Consider the following 19,817-nt stretch of genomic DNA (forward strand, 5'->3'; position numbering starts at 1 on the left):
AGATCGTTTCGAATATGAATCTTCCTTAACCTCATATTTTATTTAACAGGCTCCCTCCATCAACTCCAAATATATAGGATATGTTTAACCGTTCGTAATCTTCGTACTCATGTAATATTTATTTTGAATAAATATTTTGAATACTTTAGGTCATAATTCAATATTACCCAAGTTCACAAAAAGTTTTTTTTTTCTTTTAAATTACAACGGGGTGAGGGTTTTGTTTTACGCAAAAACTTGTGTGAGACGGTCTCACGGGTCGAATTTGTGAGTCGAATATCTTATTTGGGTCATTCATGAAAATTTATAATTTTTTATGCTAAGAGTATTACTTTTTATTGTGAATATGGGTAGGGTTGACCCGTCTCACATATTAGTATCCGTGAGACGGTCTCACATAAGACTCCCACTTTGTTTTAATATGAATATAACTTTAGAAAGAGGTTTATATTACTACATCACATGAATATTGACCAATTTTAGTCGATCCTTCTTCCCAAAAAAGCATTTAACAAACAAAAGACCATCTGTATTTTCCCCAAGATTTATGGAGAAGAGAAGTTTTTAGTTGGGCCGTCTCTTAAATGTGGTCCAAATCATTAAGTTTTTAGTTGGGCCATCATAAATGTGGTCCAAATCATTAAATCTGGGCCGCTAATAAAAATCCACTCTAATTCTTGCCAATAAATTTACGAGAGTACAGCATTAAATCTATCACGTGGCTCATTCACCATGACAAGATATTTAAAACATAAAAACTCATATTACATCCTCTTACATATCAATTTTCGTGATATGTGATCTGATTCAACTTATAAATTTTTATTTTATTTTAATACAAATATAGATCGAATTCAATCTGTCTCAGAAATATAAATTTGTGTGACTCTCTCGACTAAAATGCACTCCTTGAAAAAAATGGCAAAAACTTAAGTGAATCGGTTTCACGGATCGTATTTTGTAAGACAAGATATCTTATTTGGGTCATTCATGAAAAAATATTATTTTTTATGCCAAGAGTATTACTTTTTATTGTGAATATCGACGGGGTTGACTTGTCTCACAGATAAAAATTCGTGAGATGTCTCACAAAACACCTGCTTAACAAAAAAAAAGACTTAAAAATATATTTTTATTTTGCGTATAATTTTGTAACAAGATATATAATTTTTAATTCCGAAAAGTAATTAATTGATTGAATTTAAACTAAATTATTTTAGTGGCAAATATGGCCCATCTAGAAAGAGGACCCCACCCTCTTTGCCTCTCTTTATACACGAGCAATAATAGATGGCCGCACTCTCGAGCTAATGCATTAAACAATCACTACCCTTTCATCAAATAATTTTAGGGCTCGGTTTTTTGTGCTTTGGAATCAACTATTTTATCACTTACTACGCATACAGGATCATTGTCAGATAATATAAAGAATAAAATGTTCGCAGTTTTTTATTGATTGTGATTTTCGGTTTTTTTTTTGGGTTTTTAACGTCCAAAAAGAGTTAGAGTTTGTGATTTCAGTGATGGGCAAGGATAAAGAGAAGCCGCCGGAGCCTCTTGATTTCTTCATCTGGACTGTTGAGGTTATTCGTTTTTGTCATATCTTTTAGCGTGTAATTTAATGTCTTATGGTTTCTCTGAATTGTGATCTCATATTAATTTTTGGATCTTGTACTATTTAAGATTTGAATTTTATTGTATGACTTTTTTGGAGCGAACGAGTTTCTTGATTGTAGTATTTTTTATACTGTGACATTTTTCTGAATTTTTTGTTGAAGAAGATGTGCGAAAAGGTGTTCTTTTCACATTGAAGGACTCTTGTGACTTCCCAGTTTTCAGTTGCGATTGTATTTCTTCTTTTGATAATTAGGAACTCAATCCAGGGGTATTTTTGAATTTTCATGAATGTTATATTTTATCTGCAATATATGATTAGATACTGTAACGTTTGCGTCCTGAGTGTTTTTAAAAATGTTTAGAGTCAAACAGGAGCGGAGCTGCATATTGTTGATGGACGTCTTTGTTTTCAGATATATATTGATGAAAAGGAATATTTTTTTGGGTCCCAATGGAAAATTTGCAACCTTAATCAAAGGAGTCCGAATCTTATTAGGGAGGGAAAAACTACAATTGTATTTCTGAGTCAAATATAATTTTGACAAGTTGATTAAGCTTCTTTTACTAAGTAGGTTTAGCTCGTTTTAATCAAACCAAATAAACTCCACTGACACGTACTTATTTAGCGGGTTGCTAGAAGATAGATAAGGAATTAAATTAAATCTCTAGTTGGCACTTTAAGAATTTATTATTTGTCCATTATTTAAATGTTACAATAATCACTTGAAATTAATTATGGACGCTTTTGCATCCATAACATAAACGGATATATGTTGTTTGTTAAAATGTGTTTTCTTTTGATTGTGTTTATCAATGTTTGCAAGTTCTTCCTTGTTCCTTATCTTTAATTGACGTTTTGGATGACTGTGGTGGAGTTTCTGGAGATTGATTCAAAATTTGGATGGAGTTCTGATCAACTCTAAACAAGAACCCTATCGTAACCTTCGGTTAGAATAATAAGAACAATAATGAAATAGAGGTAATGGGAGACCCCTGCATGCTTTTCTCTGTGGTGTATCAGTATCTCACCTCACTGATCATTATTTTACTTGTTCACATGTTTTTATGCTGCTGTTTTTGTCCTATTTTGGTTTCAGATATAACAACCTATAATTGTTTATACATTTGAAAATTGAGTTTTATTTTGTAAGTCGCCCTAACATCTGAAGTTAGCATTGCAATTTAAGTTTTTGAGGATGTTCAAACTCTTGAGAGATGGAATACAAGGAAAGTTTAGTTACTCAGCTGCAAACATAGTCAAAAGAACCCAAGAAGAAAATTGAGGATAGCGAATAATTGTTGGAGAAAATTTGGATCGATCAACTTCCAATCTTATTGATTTCTCACTTTCTTGCAGGATGTTGGATTGTGGCTGGAAGAGATAAATCTCGGTAGCTATCGCCAAATTTTCAAAGAAAATGGGGTTAATGGAGAATATTTGGAAGGTATGTCGATGTTTACAACTGAACAAATACTCCGGTTCATAAGGAAGTGCCACATGAAATGGGGAGACTTCATAACCTTGTGCAAGGAGCTGAGAAGAATAAAAGGTTTCTTATCCTTCTTTCACTGAATTTTACTATGAGTAAACTGTAATGTTAAGCTGCAATCAGTTACGTACTTGCAAATTAAAGGTTTCCTTTAAGTTTTTTATTTGTCTTCATCATGGATTAAAGAATTTTAATTTTTGTCCCAGCATCACTTTGAATGTGATAGCCACTGTCTGCCTGGTTGAACTATTGGCTGAAGAAGTTTTAATGCATTGTGTTTATGCGCCTGTCCTCACACTAGTAATGCGACAAAGATATTCATTGTGCTCTTTCGTTTAGGAGCAACTTTGTTCCACATTGACTTGCATGGATCTGTGTTCCTCCGTTCCCAAAAGGAAGACATTTTTTTCGTTTATTTCTAGGTTACAGCAACAAGCAGCCTTTATTCCACTAAGTGGAGTCGGTTATGGATCGTCCTATGCCATGGTGCTCTATTCCCGACTATAACCCCATTTATATCTAATATTTCATTGGTAGCCAAGTATTCTTTGGTCTCCCTCTTCCTCGTTTAAAGTGTGAATTTGTCATGGTCTTACATCGCTCAATTGAGACATTTATTTTTTGGTTACAAAAGAAAAAAGATGTATTTGCATCCTGTTTAATCTCATTCAGCCACAGCTAGTAAACTAGGAATAGCGACCAAGACCATCACCTATCAGAACAAAACCATAAAAAATAACATTGACATTCTCAACATACTAGTTGTATGACTAACAAGTTTAATTAAACTAGGAATAGCGACCATGACCATCACCTATCAAAACAAAACCATAAAAATAACATTGACGTTGTTCTCAACATGCTAGTTGTATGACCAACATGTTTAAAAAATTGAAGCTATCATCATGGCCCCTTGCTTTTAGGTTGTTATCATCTCATCTAGCATATGAATTTGTTAAAAGGGAGGGAAAGAAGGGACAGTACACTAAGAGTATCATTGAGAAATCATATGCCATAGCAAAGTCATGTGTGACACTCATGAGATTTAGAATCAGATTATTCTCTCCTAAGGATTGATTTAAGTTCTTTGAAGTTTTAAAGAGTGTCAAATGGTGTGATGTTAGCACTTATCAGCCTTGTGGTGGAGATGGACAGATGCCTTTTCTTAAAGAGGGAGTCCATTTTTAAGGACATATGATGAATCAATATAATAAACTGATATGAAAAGCCGTTTTGGCATCCTATTTCATCTGTGCTTATTTTACTTGTTTCTCCAACATTCTGTTTTGGTATTATCCATGTTTTGTTTTTTGTTAATATTAAATACGGTTATGGATTCATGTCCTAGTGCATTGACCTTGCATGTTGATTTTAGACCTTCTCTTTACCTTTTTCTGTAAGATCAGATAGCGAATATTTACCGGCTGTAATCATGCAACAGTGGCTTGCTTGAAAGGGGAGCAAAAGGTACACCGGCCGTGGTGGGCACCATCTTGTTTTTCTGTAGTTTTCGTTAAGTCTGCAAAACGTAACAGGCAGTCACGGGTTGTTTCGTTGAAACTGGAACCTTGAGGTAGAATTATCCGTGAGAATGTAATTTTGATATTCACTCCATTTGGAAAACTATATCTATATAAAATAATATATGTTTCTTTCGGTATAATATTGGATGCTGCTAAGCTATTGTAACTAATGTTTCCTGTTGGTTCATCGCCAGCAAAACTTTTCTTGATTTATTCTAGTTTGTCTTTCGTTTATGCTTTGGTATAGTGACAGAATGTACGTAGAAAATGTTGGATCTGGTTCTTTCGGTTAAAGTAGTAAATCGATCAGTTTAAAGTTGTATTTGCAATCGCGTTTTACATAGCTTGGAGGAGTGAACTCCAATGTCTTTTTTGAGAGGAGTTGTATTAGTAACTTCGATATTTACTGTTAGAGCTGAGAAAGATGCTTCTATACCCCGTTGTTCAAATGCTCTGGCCAGCAGAAGTATCTATTGGATTTCATATCCCCAAAAAACAACATTACAATCATGTTGTCTGGCTATTAATAGTTTCCGAAGTGTTGCTACTATTTCTTGAATTATATATAATGTGAAGGAATATTTGAAGACCTTGTAAATATTTATCATAGATGAATCTTTAGCATCAAATTTCCATTTCATCAAAATACTTAAATCCACTCTTGTCTTGTTCTTCCGACCTAGGAATTAGGAGCAATTCGTGTAGTTGTTAAATGAAGTTTTAGTCCCATATGGAGACACATATGTACAAGTCTATTTATTTAATGGCCTAATAATGCAAGTCAATCATCTTGGTTTAGATTAGAAAAATCAATAACTCGAAAACAACCGAGCAACCAACCCTCCATTAGGCAACAAAATTGACACTATGGAAGAAGTGTACAAAGGGTGCAAAAAAGACAAGCCAATGGACGCCAATTATATTCCACTAAACGAATGCTGCCACTCACTAAATCCATTCACATTCAACCTTTTTTGCTTAACATTTTCCTCTAGGAAGTTCTTCGAATACACAAAGCAGCCATCCTTCAATATATTTACATTTGTCCCCAATCACTTCTTCTTGGATTGTCTTCTTACCTTCGTCATCTTGGAATCAATTAGGAGGCCAAAAACATTCAAAATTTAGTGGCGAAAACTATGACAGTGAATAAATAACTAAACAAATTTATTAAAAAAATCGTGATTTTGCGGTTAAACGTATCCCTGGCCCAGTACCACTTATAAAATGAAACATTATGTATATTCTTCCTCTATATATACGCGCTCATGGCATCACATACAAGCATTAGTGTTGCACACATAACCCTATGAGAAGTAGACAACATGGGAAGGGAAAAAAGAAATCCAACAATGGCGGGTTCCTCCATTATTCTGTTGCAAGAACGATTCAAGCAACTTCAGAAGACGAAAGAGATGAGAGAAGAAAGACGAAAATTCCAAAAATTAATGTATCCTCGACCAAAGGATCACCACGATCATGCTGCTGCAAGGGTGTTTGGGGTGAAGGGTACTGACGTTTCATCGCCGAATGATCGGTTATGCACGACATTTCGGGATCCTCTGGCTCTTGAACTCGGATCAAACATGAACTATCCTGCACTTTCCGAGGACGGCATCATGCAGCAGATCAAACGGAAACATCAGGGGAGATTTCCTTCTGGTCTAAGGGGTAGTACTCAAAGTTTTTGTGAGAAACCTGATGTTGTTGATACTTCTCTTCGTCTTTAATGGATGGATATCATGTAAAGTCTATAGCTAGTTGTGATTTTTGTGTAAGAAATTAAAGATGATTAATCGATGTATATTCATAAATATGCTGCATGAGGCAAATTAATGGGGGGCAGGCAGCATTTCTTGATGGAATTGTACACATTTTTTTAAGATCAATTTTATTTGATAATCTAAGCAAAATATATAATTATTTGAGTAAATTTTACTCATGAGTGTCATTCAAAGACAAGGACTTCTTCTTTTTTTTCTTCTTCTTCTTCTTCTTCTTTTTTTTAAAAAAAAATGTTTAAAAGGTCGAGCCAATTCTGCTAAAGCCCCACTAACTTAATTAAATTAAAACCCAACAATTTTGAATTTTATTTATTTTAAAAATAAAATACATAATAATTTATTATAAGTATCTTTCCATAAATGGTGCACTAGCCCAACTGCCCAACCATTATGGTAAGCCTATATTACATCAGGTGTAATACTTTTAGTTTTGTATAAGATGTTCGCAAGAACTTTATTTCAAAAAAAAAAATGTGAGATCAATCAGTAATTTTTTTTAAAATTTCGTAGATAAATGTCCGTACAAATATCTTATATAAATATATCGAAAATAGATATCGCAATCTTATATGCGTGAGTCTCATGTGTGACCGTCTCACGGATCATAATCTGTGAGACGGGTCAACCCTACCCATATTCACAATAAAAAGTAATTCTCTTAGCATAAAAAGTTATATTTTTCATGGGTAACCTAAATAAGAGATCTGTCTCACAAATAAGACCTGTGAGACCGTCTCACATAAGTTTTTGCCATCTTGTATAGACTCGCTCTAACAATTGCTTGTGGAAGGGAGACACAATCGTATGGATGTAAATTACATTGGAATATTTACAAATCAATCTTATCATATCAAATAAGAATGTCTCGTTTCATCTTATTTTTTAATATTTTTTTAGGTTATATATAGGGGTGGGCATAAACCCGAAAAAACCGACCGAACCGAATAATTCGGTTTAAATGGTTCGGTTTTATCGGTTTTTTCGGTCGATTATGGTTTTAAAATATATAAAGTTCGGTTTTTCGGTTCGGTTTTCGGTTTTAAGCTCCAAAAAACCGAAAAACCGAACCGGCCATATTTTTGTTAAATATAAGGTTTTTATATGTAATGAGTCATATTATTGTTAAATATAAGTCTTTTTATATATAATGGGCCTATTAAGATTTAGGAACTTAGTATCATTAACCCCCAATTTTTCAATCCGATCGTTTTCTCTTATTTCTCACCACTCATCAGTCGACGTTCTCTTTTTTTTCTGTATATATTTCTTTAATATTTCGTAAGATTATTTGTGTTCCATTCGAGCTGGTTGACACCTTGTTATCATTCTTATTACTGAATATTCCGTTGGATTCATGCATTTTCCGTGTTTACATAGTTAATTAGTTATATATAGTTATTATATTCGTATGACATGTTTATACACAACACATGTTTTATATATATATATATATATATATATATATATATATATATATATATATATATATATGATCAAGTCTCACAAATTAAATATTTGAAAAATACTATGATTTAGATTTTAAAGACATAAAGTGACATATAATTTTATCTCTCCTCAAATTTTAGCCAACCGTATATAACCGGCCGTAAAAACCGAACCGTATTACAAAAAGCCGAACCGAACGTAATAAAATGGTTTGGTTTTGGACTAGAGATATTCAAAACCGAAAAACCGAACCGTTGTAGACTAAAACCGAATCAAACCGACCGTTGCCCACCCCTAATTATATATGCCAATTAAAAGGTTTAAAAAATAGCGGGATTAGGTAATAATTTTCTGCCCTACTTGCTCACACATTAATTTTGTTCCCTACCATACATACAATCAAATAATATCATTCTATTAGTATAATTTTTGGTTATTTCTAGATCATAACGGTTGATATAAATATATATATATATATATATATATATATGTGTGTGTGTGTGTGTGTTTTATCTTGTGTTCGAGATTTAAAGATAACAAATCACTCCTCCAACTCAATTTTTTTTTATTTTCGATATAAAATGAATTTAACAAATGACTCATTATCATTAATAATTTTTTATTCAATTTGTGATTTTTAGGAAATATATGATTTATAAAACATATGTCCATTTTCTAAAAAATTTGTTTTTTAGAAATATTAAAACTAATTTTTTAGAAATAATAAAATTAAATCTACCATTTATTAAATGACACAATTACCCTTGAAACATAAGAAATGTCCACTCGAGAAGCTTCTAAAACCCCATAAACCATTTCTAAAACCCTATTCCAAATTTGCAACTCGACAGGACACGCTTCCCTTCATTTCCACAGTTCAAATTCAATCACCGAGAAGAAAATGCTGAGGCTCACGGCGAGGCGCTCTGCCAAGGCTATCCTGCGCAGCGGGGGCGGAGGTCTCCGGGGTGTCACTGCCCCTCTTTCTTCCTCTGATACAGTCGAGTATTCATCGGTATCCCCGCTTCTCTTGTGTTGTTGCATTCAAAATTGATCTATACCCTGTGATTATCAAATCCTCATGTTTTTCAATTGTTCTAGCAGTAGTGACGTTAATTAATCGCTGGAGTTTAGTTTTTTTAATCGCTTGGATTGATTGAAAACCATTTCGAAGAAGTGGATTTTATACTGCCGTTACGGCCACTGTTTCGACCTGGTTTGCATTTAGCTTTTTGGAACTGTGCTGAATAATGCGTGAAATAAAAAGAAAGTTCAGCAACTAATTTGGATTTAGTTATTTGTTGTCTTCAAATATGTAGTGCAATCTGACGTAGAATATTTTTTTTAATCATTGATAAAATGTGTGGCATCATGTGAAAAGTTGAGAATATCATATCTTCCCTTTGGCCGGTAATAATAGTTTTTGGATTATTTTTCATTTGCATTTTGTTGAGTAAAATCTTGCCCGCACACCTGAACTTTGTATTTCGTCATCGTGAAAGGTTAGACTTTCTTTGTGAGCAATGCGGGTTTGATATCAAAAATCTAAAATAAGTTAAGTACCATAATCTATATGCTGTGGAAAGTGAGTTCTTTGTTTGCTATCCTATTCTTTCTTTCATATGAGCAGGATTATTGGACTCACGTTCATCATAAACCAACTCTTTTATTTTTTTGCTGTTTCTTCTCTTTAAATTATTTTGTTCTTTGAAACTGGCCAGTACGAGAGCAGTACTACAAGGAGATGGCACTCATTCTCAAGTGATGGTAGCAGCACTATGATTGCTACGGCTACCAAGCCATTTAACATTATAAGTGGTCCAGTTATGGGCCACCGATATGAGTCGACTGCTGCGGCAACTGATGGCAATACAACTGGCCCACCTGCTGAAAAATTTGAGTACCAAGCAGAGGTAAACTTCACCTTACTGATGGATCAGTTGTCATATAATTGTTAAAGTGTGTCCTATCATCTTTTTGGTTTTGTGGCAGGTTAGCCGTCTTATGGACCTGATCGTCAACAGTTTATACAGCAACAAAGATGTGTTCCTCCGGGAGCTTATCAGGCATGTCTTTTAAGCCTGTATACACAGCGTCAAGATTGTTATTGAAATCCATTTATTTCAAATTGGAATTACAAATACCTGCTTGTCGGGCTTCTTATCCCCTGTTGTATTTATTCTTTGTCACATACTTGGAATGCCATTTGGTTCTTGGTAAAAAGTTTTTAAACTCAGCCTTTGTAAATATTTCCTTCATAATAAGACATTGTTTTCTAGCTCTAGCATGTCTTTCCTGTCCATGCCTGTGCTTTTTGTGGTCCAAATAATCTTTTAATATAAACTTGGTTTGAACCATAGCAATGCAAGTGATGCCTTGGATAAGCTGCGCTTCCTTGGTGTTACGGAACCTCAGATTTTGAAGGATGGAGTTGATCTTGACATTCGGATCCAGACTGACAAAGATAATGGGATAATTACAATCACGTGAGTTTTTCATCCTCAGTAATGTTGTAATCTGTATTGTTCATCTCCTGAATGCTACTTCTCATTTTTCTCTGCAGAGATTCTGGCATTGGAATGTCACGCCAGGAACTTGTTGATTGCCTTGGTACAATTGCACAAAGTGGAACTGCAAAGTTTTTGAAAGCATTGAAGGTTTGATTCTTTCGGTGATAAATATATTGTATCGTCTTAATATTTTCAGTAGAGATTTGGCACGTTGTTTTAACAGGATGGTAAGGATGCTGGCGTCGACAGCAATTTAATTGGTCAGTTTGGTGTGGGATTTTATTCGGCTTTCCTTGTTTCTGAGCGGGTGTGTACTCTCTCGGCTAAACTATTTTATTTGTCTTATACTGAGGCACTTTTCCTCCTTTTTCTCTTGTTTCATTTGCAATGTGATTGAAATAACTAATTTTTTTATCCACAGGTCGAAGTCTCATCAAAGAGCCCAAAATCTGATAAGCAATATGTATGGGAAGGAGAAGCCAACTCTAGCTCATACACCATCCGAGAGGAGACCGATCCTTCTAAGTTGTTAACTAGGGGAACCCGTCTCACTTTATATCTCAAGGTTGGTGCACCAACGTCTTGGTGAGCAGTGCTTCTTTACTTGCTTCTACTTTGCTCTCAAGCTTGTCCTGATGCTTCTTCTCATGTGTGTTAGCATGATGATAAAGGTTTTGCTCATCCAGAAAGAATTCAGAAGCTTGTGAAAAACTATTCCTTGTTTGTTTCCTTCCCAATATATATTTGGCAGGAGAAAGGATACACTAAAGAGGTACAACCTTTCTTTCTAAGTCTAGTTGGGTGATACCTTTCCTGCCATCTTCTTTTTTAATTTTGGCGCAACTTTGATAAAAATTAGATTCAAAAAGTTCCTTGAGTTGAAGCAGACTGTCAAAAATGAAAACTTATTAAATTGACAAGTAATCTCTGGAGTCTGGAGACATAATGTAAGGTTTCAGATTCTGATGCAGTGATGCTAATAATTTGTTATATAGTGTGTTGATTATTTGATGACCGCATATGCGTTAATCCTACCGAGTGCTTCTAAGATTAGCTCTGTTGCAGGTTGAGGTTGATGAGGACCCAGCAGAAGCTAATAAGAATGAACAAGATGGGAAAACTGAGGTACTGATGATTGAAGACTTTTCTATTTTGTGTATGCTGTCAGGTATTAATTGATCATTCTCTATTCGCTCTGTGAATCTCTTCTATTGAACCCGATATAACAGAAAAAGAAGAAAACAAAGACAGTAGTTGAACGATATTGGGATTGGGAGCTTACAAATGAGACCCAGCCTATATGGGTGAGTCTGTGAAATTCTCTCCAACATTCCTTGTGAAAGCTGCTTTGCCCCAAATGGCATTATGACCATTGTTTTTGATACAGCTTCGTAGTCCCAAGGAAGTCTCTACAGAGGATTACAATGAGTTTTACAAGAAAACCTTCAACGAGTACTTGGAACCTCTAGCATCTTCACATTTTACAACGGAGGTAAATTTCTAACTCTTACGCTCCTCTACAGTGTGGTATCTTGTCCCCAATGTTGATGATAGGTTTTGTACTTTCGCATGCTTCAATTTATTTGTTTCTCCAGCACTTTACTAATTATTATGTCCTTGTCGTATGACCTGGTGACTTCAGCACTATATGATTTTCTGGCACTATAAATAGATCAAGATATCTCAAATTTTTTGTCTGGCTGGTTCACAATTATGTATTACTGTTGTGTCCATTATTTTTCTTCAGGGTGAAGTTGAGTTCAGATCTATACTGTATGTGCCATCCATTGCACCAACAGGGAAGGATGACATTGTTAATCCCAAGACAAAGAATATAAGGCTTTATGTGAAGCGTGTGTTCATTTCTGATGACTTTGATGGGGAACTGGTGAGAAAACAGACTACTTCATAAACCTGGATTGTATGCTGAAATTTATGGTGACTAATTATATTATGCTATATTGATCAGTTCCCAAGATATTTGAGCTTCATTAAAGGTGTTGTCGATTCAAATGACCTTCCACTTAATGTATCTAGAGAAATCCTCCAAGAAAGTCGTATTGTAAGTAAACAAGATATCTGATCTTTCTTTAGTAGATGTACTGTACTCTATTTTAATATACCTGTTAGTTATTGCATAATTTGCTTATCTGTTGGATTTAGGTACGCGTTATGAAGAAGCGTTTGGTGCGCAAGGCCTTTGACATGATTCTGGGCATAACTATGAGCGAGAATAAAGATGTATGTTTCTAACTTCTTGACTGTTCTAATCAGAAATTTTTATGGTTTAATGATTTTTCTTTCTTCTGAAACGTGTTTCTGAATAACCTGTCTTTGCTAAATAGTTGGTTGTGTTTCTGTTTTGATTTGCTTAGCTAGTATCCTGGTTTATATGTAGGACTATTTGAAGTTTTGGGAAAATTTTGGCAAACACCTAAAGCTAGGCTGCATTGAAGATCGTGAAAACCATAAGCGCATTGCTCCGTTGCTACGGTTTTTCTCATCTCAAAGCGAGGAAGATATGATCAGCCTGGATGAGTATGTTGAGAACATGAAACCTGATCAGAAGGATATTTATTTCATTGCCGCTGAGAGTGTAGCTAGTGCAAAGAATGCACCCTTCTTGGAGAAACTTGTTGAAAAAGATATTGAAGTGGGATATATTGACGAATTCCATTTGTTTGTTGTGATTTTTCGTCTGCTCGGATGTCTAAATCTATTTTTTTTCTTAATGTAGGTTCTCTTTCTAGTGGATCCTATAGACGAGATTGCCATCCAGAATCTCAAAACATACAAGGATAAAAACTTTACTGACATTAGCAAAGAAGATTTAGACTTGGGTTAGTTTGTTTAGACCTTCTCATTTGCATTTGTTAGTTTCTCGGTCCTGTACTTCTTTTCAAACTTCATGTTTCCTACGTTTTAGCTTGTGGAGCGACCCTCTATTTTTTTTTTTTCGTAGTATCATTTCCAAATCCTTGACCACATTTTTGGATTATTTGCTGTTATTGGAGGGATACAGTATGTACCACTCATTAATTGGCTGAACCATACCTATATTTACACTGAGGATGCCTTTTTAATTATCTACAATCATCTAATTACTTGGTTTGCTTGGATTTGTGTTTTGACCAGCTTTGACCAGCTAAGTTCAATAAATGAAAGATGTGATGATTCTAGATGATGTATTTAGAAGTTGATACTTGTGGTTTTGTATGGTTGTAGATTAACCCGTTCATCTATGGGCTATGGCTAATGATATGTTAGTCCATGCTGTCCTATCCATGTGTGTTTTCTGAATGCTATATCAATTTAAAATAGGTGATAAGAATGAGGAAAAGGAAAAGGAGATGAAGCAAGAGTTTGGCCAGACTTGTGACTGGATAAAAAAACGTTTGGGAGACAAAGTGGCTAGTGTTCAAATCTCGAATCGCCTAAGCACGTCACCTTGTGTACTTGCATCTGGGAAGTTCGGCTGGTCTGCCAATATGGAGAGGTGAGTTTCCAGTTTCTCCAAGGCAGGAGAGTTCGTTTTTGTAAATTATGTGCATTTGTCACACACATTCATGTTGTCTGTTTTTTTGTTCATTCTCAGGCTGATGAAAGCCCAAACTGTTGGTGATCCCACGAGTCTAGAATTTATGAGAAGCAGGAGAGTTCTTGAAATCAATCCAGATCATCCAATCATCAAATCTCTAAATGTATGTGTCTCCGTAAACAAGAAAAAGGTTGACGTCGTTAAAATCAATCCATTTGTCTTCACTTTAACTTTTCACATTTTTCTGATACAGAATGCATACAAGAGTGGCTCAAATGACGAGGAAGCATTGAGGGCAGTGGATCTTTTATATGACACAGCTTTAATTTCTAGCGGTTTCACAGTGAGTGTTTATTCAAAACTCCCTCTTATTACTTTATTGACGTCTCTAATCTTTAAATTACCGAACCAGAACTTTTTGGAATGTGAAGTTTTTCCATGTTACACTCTAATTATACACTGAAGTCTTTAATTGTTGGGATAATTTTTGTCTCATCATGTGGATTCCATAAATAATTCAACATGATCCAATTATTCAATATTATGCACCTAGTTGTATCCCAAGTGACATAGAAAGGACTGCTATTATGTATTATGACACAGTATATGAGCGGTCAATTTTATGCGATATCCCACATGAATTCCAGTTTTCCAAACCACGGTGACATTTTCTATCAGAGAAATAATTAATCTTGTCCTTGAACTTTGCTAATGCTTTCGGCTATACGGTATCTGCAAATGCACTGACTTAAATTTTTCAATGGAATAGCCCGAGAGTCCAGCGCAGTTTGGAGGAAAAATTTATGAGATGATGAACATGGCTCTTTTAGGCAAGTGGGGGACATACAACGATGGGTCTCAGCAGCAAGTAAGCCCTGCTTCATATATCCCAGAGACTATTGAGGCTGAAGTGGTCGATCCTGCTGAAGCCGGTGGTAACAAATGATGAATGAGGTGAGGTGTAACCTCTTCACCTATGTACACCATACAATTCATTAGATCTAGTTGAAATTAAGTGAAATGTCAATGTTTTAGCGGAATATATGATTGAGTTAAGGGACTATTGTTATTTTAGTTTATGACACTGTGGAGATGGATAAATCATCTGAGGACATGCAGTTATCATCGCAATTTTGCTTTTGGTTTTGAAACATTACTTGGTGCTGCTGGTTTTTGGTCCCATCCAATTTCCAGAAAGCTAAAATTGTAAGAGCAGATTGATTTAATGTTACGGAGATTTGGATCTTGATCTGATTAGTCGAGAGTTAAAGAAATAGATGTAACGGGACCAACAAGGCATTGACTCCGCATGCGTACTTTCATATGCAACGTTTTTTTAAACAAGCAGGTTAATTGTTCGTGGTCATTTGAGTTGAAGGAAATCAGTTAAAGCAATGCGATCTTTATCTATGGAAATTGAATTTCATCGTTTTCATGTTTAGATTGAAATTATCTTGATTTCACGGTTGTGAATTTATTTTATTGGTTTTGGATCCAAGCATTGGGGATTTCGAATGTTCCTATTTGAAATCTATACTCCTTTTGAGGAATTCATAATTTTAGGGAAATGATAAGAACTGAAGTGGCGACTTAAAGATTAGAAGTGCTGTATTAAAAATTAAAAAGAGATGGACCGAAGCTTAGATTTTATTTAAAATCTAACATAAGATATGCATTTTTTTTTATCACAGCCTATATATTATTGGTTTGGATAATAATAATAAAAACTGAAGAAACAGGAACACTTCTCTCGTACACGATGGACCTGTAGGAACGGCGTGGACTCTGACCAGTTTCTTCTCCCTGTGAAAGTTAATGTACTGGGAATATAGATAAAGAAGTGCAAACTATGTAATTGACTGAATGAAATACGTCCATGTTCTCTCATTGTAACAAATATTGTCATAGTCTTTCAAATAAAACAGTCTTCAAATGTTAGGAAAAACCCTATTTAACGTTTTATTCTACAGACAAGGGGCAATGAGTTTGAATATCCGTTGCGAATTGAAGAATAAAAAGCTCCCTTAAACATAAGGGAACAAGAATCAGTTTCAATCTCCAAGCATTGCAATTTTGGAGAATCGAGTTCAATTCTGTGTACACTCTGAATCTCTCAATAAAGCCAGAAACCGCAAAGACCCTTGAAATTAAGTCTCTACCTTGTTCGGCACTTCCGCATTTTGCAGTCTTTCAGCTGAACTGAAGATGCATTTCTAGAAAACTAGTGGATTTCTGCATTACCTTGGCACTTGTTAACCCATCGAACTGTTTCAGTTGAGCTTGTTCAGCCGTTCTAATTATGTTCTCTCTTTGAGGAACCATCACGGTAGTAATCTATTCCATGCAAGATTCGCTTGCAATCATAGGCCCCGTTTTTGACAAATTGTTTTCCCTTCGGTCAAACTTCTCTGCAAACTGTCCATGAAGTTCCACAGCATATTGATCATCCGGTGTCTCAATGGTCTTCCCCGAACCAGAATTTGAATTATTGCGGATTTCAGTTTCTGCTTGAAGAAGTTCATCGGGAGTTGCTGCAGGGTCAAGATCCCAGCAACCCTCAGGTAAGTTCACCCCTTCAACTTTAAGCGAACATGATGGCACCTGGTGTGAAAACCGTAACATCTCTCTTCTTGGAATCCACCTGACCGCATTGGAGTTCGTATTCCTTTGATAAACTGTCTTGAATCCGTCCAGCTTAACTAGTGGAGTCACCCAGACGCCATGATCTTCAGAGTAGTCCTCAATAACCTCTACCATTTCGTACTGGTGCCTTACATTATGAGGGGTTGTTCTGTTCCAATCTGGTGACCAATTTCGATATACTGCCCAAATATCACCACCCCTAGGATAGATTCTCACACAACCTCCCCTACCAGCCTTCTCCCTTCTCAGAAGATGAGAAAATATATTGACTTGCTCCACCATTTCAGAATAGGAAACTCTAAAACTTCCACAAGATTTCGTAAACCCAGAATCCAACCAATTTACAGACCCAAATTCACTATCAGATCTTGAGTTCAGGTAGCTTATGTGTATCTTAAATGGATTCAATTCGACGACTTCACGGATTAGACAATACAGGCGCGGCATGCCATCTTCCTCATCATACAATGCCCATATCTGCTTGGGTTTAAAACATTCTTCTAACCTATCCTGGTCAAAATCATGGAAGTCAGAATCTGGAACTGTTATTGTCATAGAAACGGATCTCTTCAGTTCTGGTTGACGAGCAGTATCAATTGATCCATTTATTCTTGCGGCATCACTGCACTTATCAGCTTCGGCTTTCTTTGCCGAGTTCAACGCTGCTGCTGCTGCTTCTTCTGAAGCCAACCGCATCTCTTCTAGCTTCCCAAGGATTACTGATCTCGCCTTATCAATTAACATTTGCCTAACATCAAATGCTGAGGCAGCTGAACAGCGTCTAGCTGACGTCTCAGATGTGGTGGAAATCTTAGATGTAGGTTTTAAATTTCCATTTCCGTTGTCTATTTTTGCTTCCATAGCAACGGTTGGACACGATCTTTCCTGCTCATTCGTAGAAGTGATTCCCTCATCCAGTTTTCTCTTCTTGGCAGGTCTGCCACGCTTCGATTGTGATGCTTCAGTGTAACCAGTATATCCATTAGAGCCCATCTTACATGTAGCCTTTAGCGTATGACGTTTTCCATTTGCTTTGGTTTTGTCTGTGTCCCCATTGGTTTGATAAAGGACACGAGAAGTTGATAATCCATTATGATCCATAACACCAACAGCATTTCCACATGAGTTGCTTTGAAATGATATATTTGAGACATACTCAGATTTATATCCAGTGTGATGTCCCAAGATCCCATTAGGTGCACAGCATCCAGTGTTTGTTGGTGCAAATGCTGCAGCACAACCATGACTCCCATACCCATTCTCAGGCGTATAGGAGTGAGTTGAGTATTGGAAAGCACCATTTGCCGTAGCCAGCCCAGTTTCAACAGCAATGAAGACACCACGGCAGTTCTTACAAGTAAGTCTCTTGTTCACATATTTCCTGAGGTATTCGTATTGAACATGACAGGATGTACACACAGTCCAAAATGAATCGAGTCTGCCATGAGAAGCTGAATACTTGGAACAGTTGTCATAATCACCGGCACCATACCCAAAAAAGTAATTTCTCCTTTGATCATACGAGCTTCTTTTAACGTTATCGGATAAAAGAGCCCATGCTTCAGAGACAAGTCTGAATGCCCCATCAGCTCCAATGGTTTTGTTCTTATCAGGGTGGAGCAGTATTGCCATCTTCTTATACCTTTTCTTTAACTTGGGCTTCTCGGTAGATGGGTCCATTCCAAGAATCGAATAGAAATCAGTTTGCCCATTAATTTTAGCTACCGATGCAGCATAGACACCAAATGTAGCCACCATTTGAGATATACCCTCCAGCTCAGGGCACAATTTTTGAGCTTTCACAGCATAATTTTTTGCAGCCATAAAGTCTCTCTCCATAAATTGTTTCTCAGCGATCGCTTTAGCTTTGTGAGCCTCCTCTATGCAGGACTCCATTATATTTTAAATTAAAAATTCCAACCAAAATCTCAACAGAAAACTTGGCTTACGATCCCTGTCCCATTGAAAAACTTTACCACACACTGCAAATTTTAATGAAACAGATGATAAGATATTAATTTAAACCACAATAACAGTTGATGATTGAACGCCTCATGCAAATGCAAAATGATCATTTCGAGCATTAATGACATCATGCACCCAAATTCGAATATTATTTCTAACTTATTTCTAAAATGTATCAACCCTGTGTTCAGTGGTGTAGTCAAACTCAAATCCTAGTTCAGAAAATGGGCAATTATCTCAAAACTTTCTAACATAACAGACTAAGAAACCACACTTCAGTAGAACTAAACTTTCCCTTTCAAGTAAACCTACCCAAGTCAAATAATTCAAGATAATTCAAATAAAATAAAATTCAAAATATCATCAGTAATGCTCAAGTTAATCAGAAGATCTAAAAGAAATAACCGCAAAAACAAGCATAAATCATCAGAACTCATCGATCCACCATTTCCAGCTCAACTTGTAAACTACTCATCGATCCACCATTTCCAGCTCAACTTGTAACTAAAAACCAGATGAAAAATTCAAAACTCACCGAGATTTGGAAAGCAGCAAGAATCAATTCAAGTTTTAACTTTCCAAATCCCCAAAATCAGCTTCAGATCTACAAAAAAAACCCAGGATTACTCCCGTAAATCAAAGCCACCGTACAAATGCAAATTAAACCATCAGTAAAGAGTAAATAAATAAAGGAAAGCTTACTTACAATTTAAAAAAAAAAACAGATTTAGGAAGTACAACACATGCGAGAAGCAAAAATGACCCCAGCATAACATGCCGGCAGCCACCGGCGGAGGCTTCCGTCCAAACTCCGAGCAGAATGATAATAAATAATTATTGTAATAATAATAATTATTATTATTATATGGTATAGCAACAGCGAAACGCATCAGTTTAAAATATGCTAACATGTAAATGTATAAATAGACAATAATAAATCCCTAAAATTATTAAATAATAAAATTATTATATAATTTCCTTTGGATATTTAATATACATATAAATTAAATGATTATTATTATTATTTTTGAATTTATTACAATAATGGTTAAGAATGGACACGAGTCTGCTTACACGTTACTAGATTTAAAAAACATTTAATATTTTTGCTCAAAAAAAGTTTTTATTTTATTTTTTATAAAACAAATAAAAATTCATTTGAATTTTTTAAAAAAATTAAAAATTGTTTTGAATTATCATATTTACAACTTTTAAAAATGTTTAAATATTTTTATCTCCTCCCATCAATATATGTTAATTTGCATCGATCATCTTTATAGAAATTTTTTTTCATGACGATG

General features: G+C 35.3%; 3 protein-coding genes across 4 annotated transcripts; 2 read left to right on the forward strand and 1 right to left on the reverse strand.

Annotated features, from left to right (window-relative positions):
- Positions 1–1,296: 1,296 nt before the first annotated feature.
- LOC140841427 (uncharacterized) lies at positions 1,297–4,952 on the forward strand. The gene is made up of 3 exons (XM_073208836.1): positions 1,297–1,583; positions 2,975–3,167; positions 4,549–4,952. Exons 1-3 carry the CDS (start codon positions 1,524–1,526, stop codon positions 4,677–4,679), a joined length of 384 nt encoding a protein of 127 aa, XP_073064937.1. The 5' UTR covers positions 1,297–1,523; the 3' UTR covers positions 4,680–4,952.
- A 3,691-nt stretch (positions 4,953–8,643) lies between these two features.
- LOC140841534 (heat shock protein 90-6, mitochondrial-like) lies at positions 8,644–15,073 on the forward strand. The gene is made up of 20 exons (XM_073209037.1): positions 8,644–8,875; positions 9,582–9,773; positions 9,853–9,926; positions 10,221–10,346; positions 10,424–10,517; positions 10,594–10,677; positions 10,792–10,935; positions 11,029–11,142; positions 11,436–11,495; positions 11,600–11,674; positions 11,758–11,862; positions 12,118–12,258; positions 12,340–12,432; positions 12,534–12,611; positions 12,769–13,023; positions 13,108–13,210; positions 13,692–13,866; positions 13,966–14,071; positions 14,162–14,251; positions 14,678–15,073. Exons 1-20 carry the CDS (start codon positions 8,762–8,764, stop codon positions 14,852–14,854), a joined length of 2,400 nt encoding a protein of 799 aa, XP_073065138.1. The 5' UTR covers positions 8,644–8,761; the 3' UTR covers positions 14,855–15,073.
- A 662-nt stretch (positions 15,074–15,735) lies between these two features.
- Positions 15,736–19,416, reverse strand: LOC140841542 (uncharacterized). 2 transcript variants are annotated; one of them, XM_073209049.1, is made up of 3 exons: positions 19,223–19,416; positions 19,052–19,120; positions 15,736–18,533 (listed from the first exon to the last, which is right to left on the reverse strand). In XM_073209049.1, the coding sequence occupies exon 3, from the start codon at positions 18,445–18,447 to the stop codon at positions 16,243–16,245; it is 2,205 nt and encodes a 734-aa protein (XP_073065150.1). In that variant the 5' UTR covers positions 18,448–18,533; positions 19,052–19,120; positions 19,223–19,416; the 3' UTR covers positions 15,736–16,242. The 2 variants fall into 2 exon arrangements, with proteins under 2 accessions (XP_073065150.1, XP_073065158.1); XM_073209057.1 differs by having other exon boundaries at positions 19,052–19,112; positions 19,219–19,416.
- Between the last annotated feature and the right edge of the window lie 401 nt (positions 19,417–19,817).

Source organism: Primulina eburnea, chromosome 1, assembly GCF_022965805.1.
Source record: "Primulina eburnea isolate SZY01 chromosome 1, ASM2296580v1, whole genome shotgun sequence".
Lineage (NCBI taxonomy): Eukaryota > Viridiplantae > Streptophyta > Magnoliopsida > Lamiales > Gesneriaceae > Primulina > Primulina eburnea.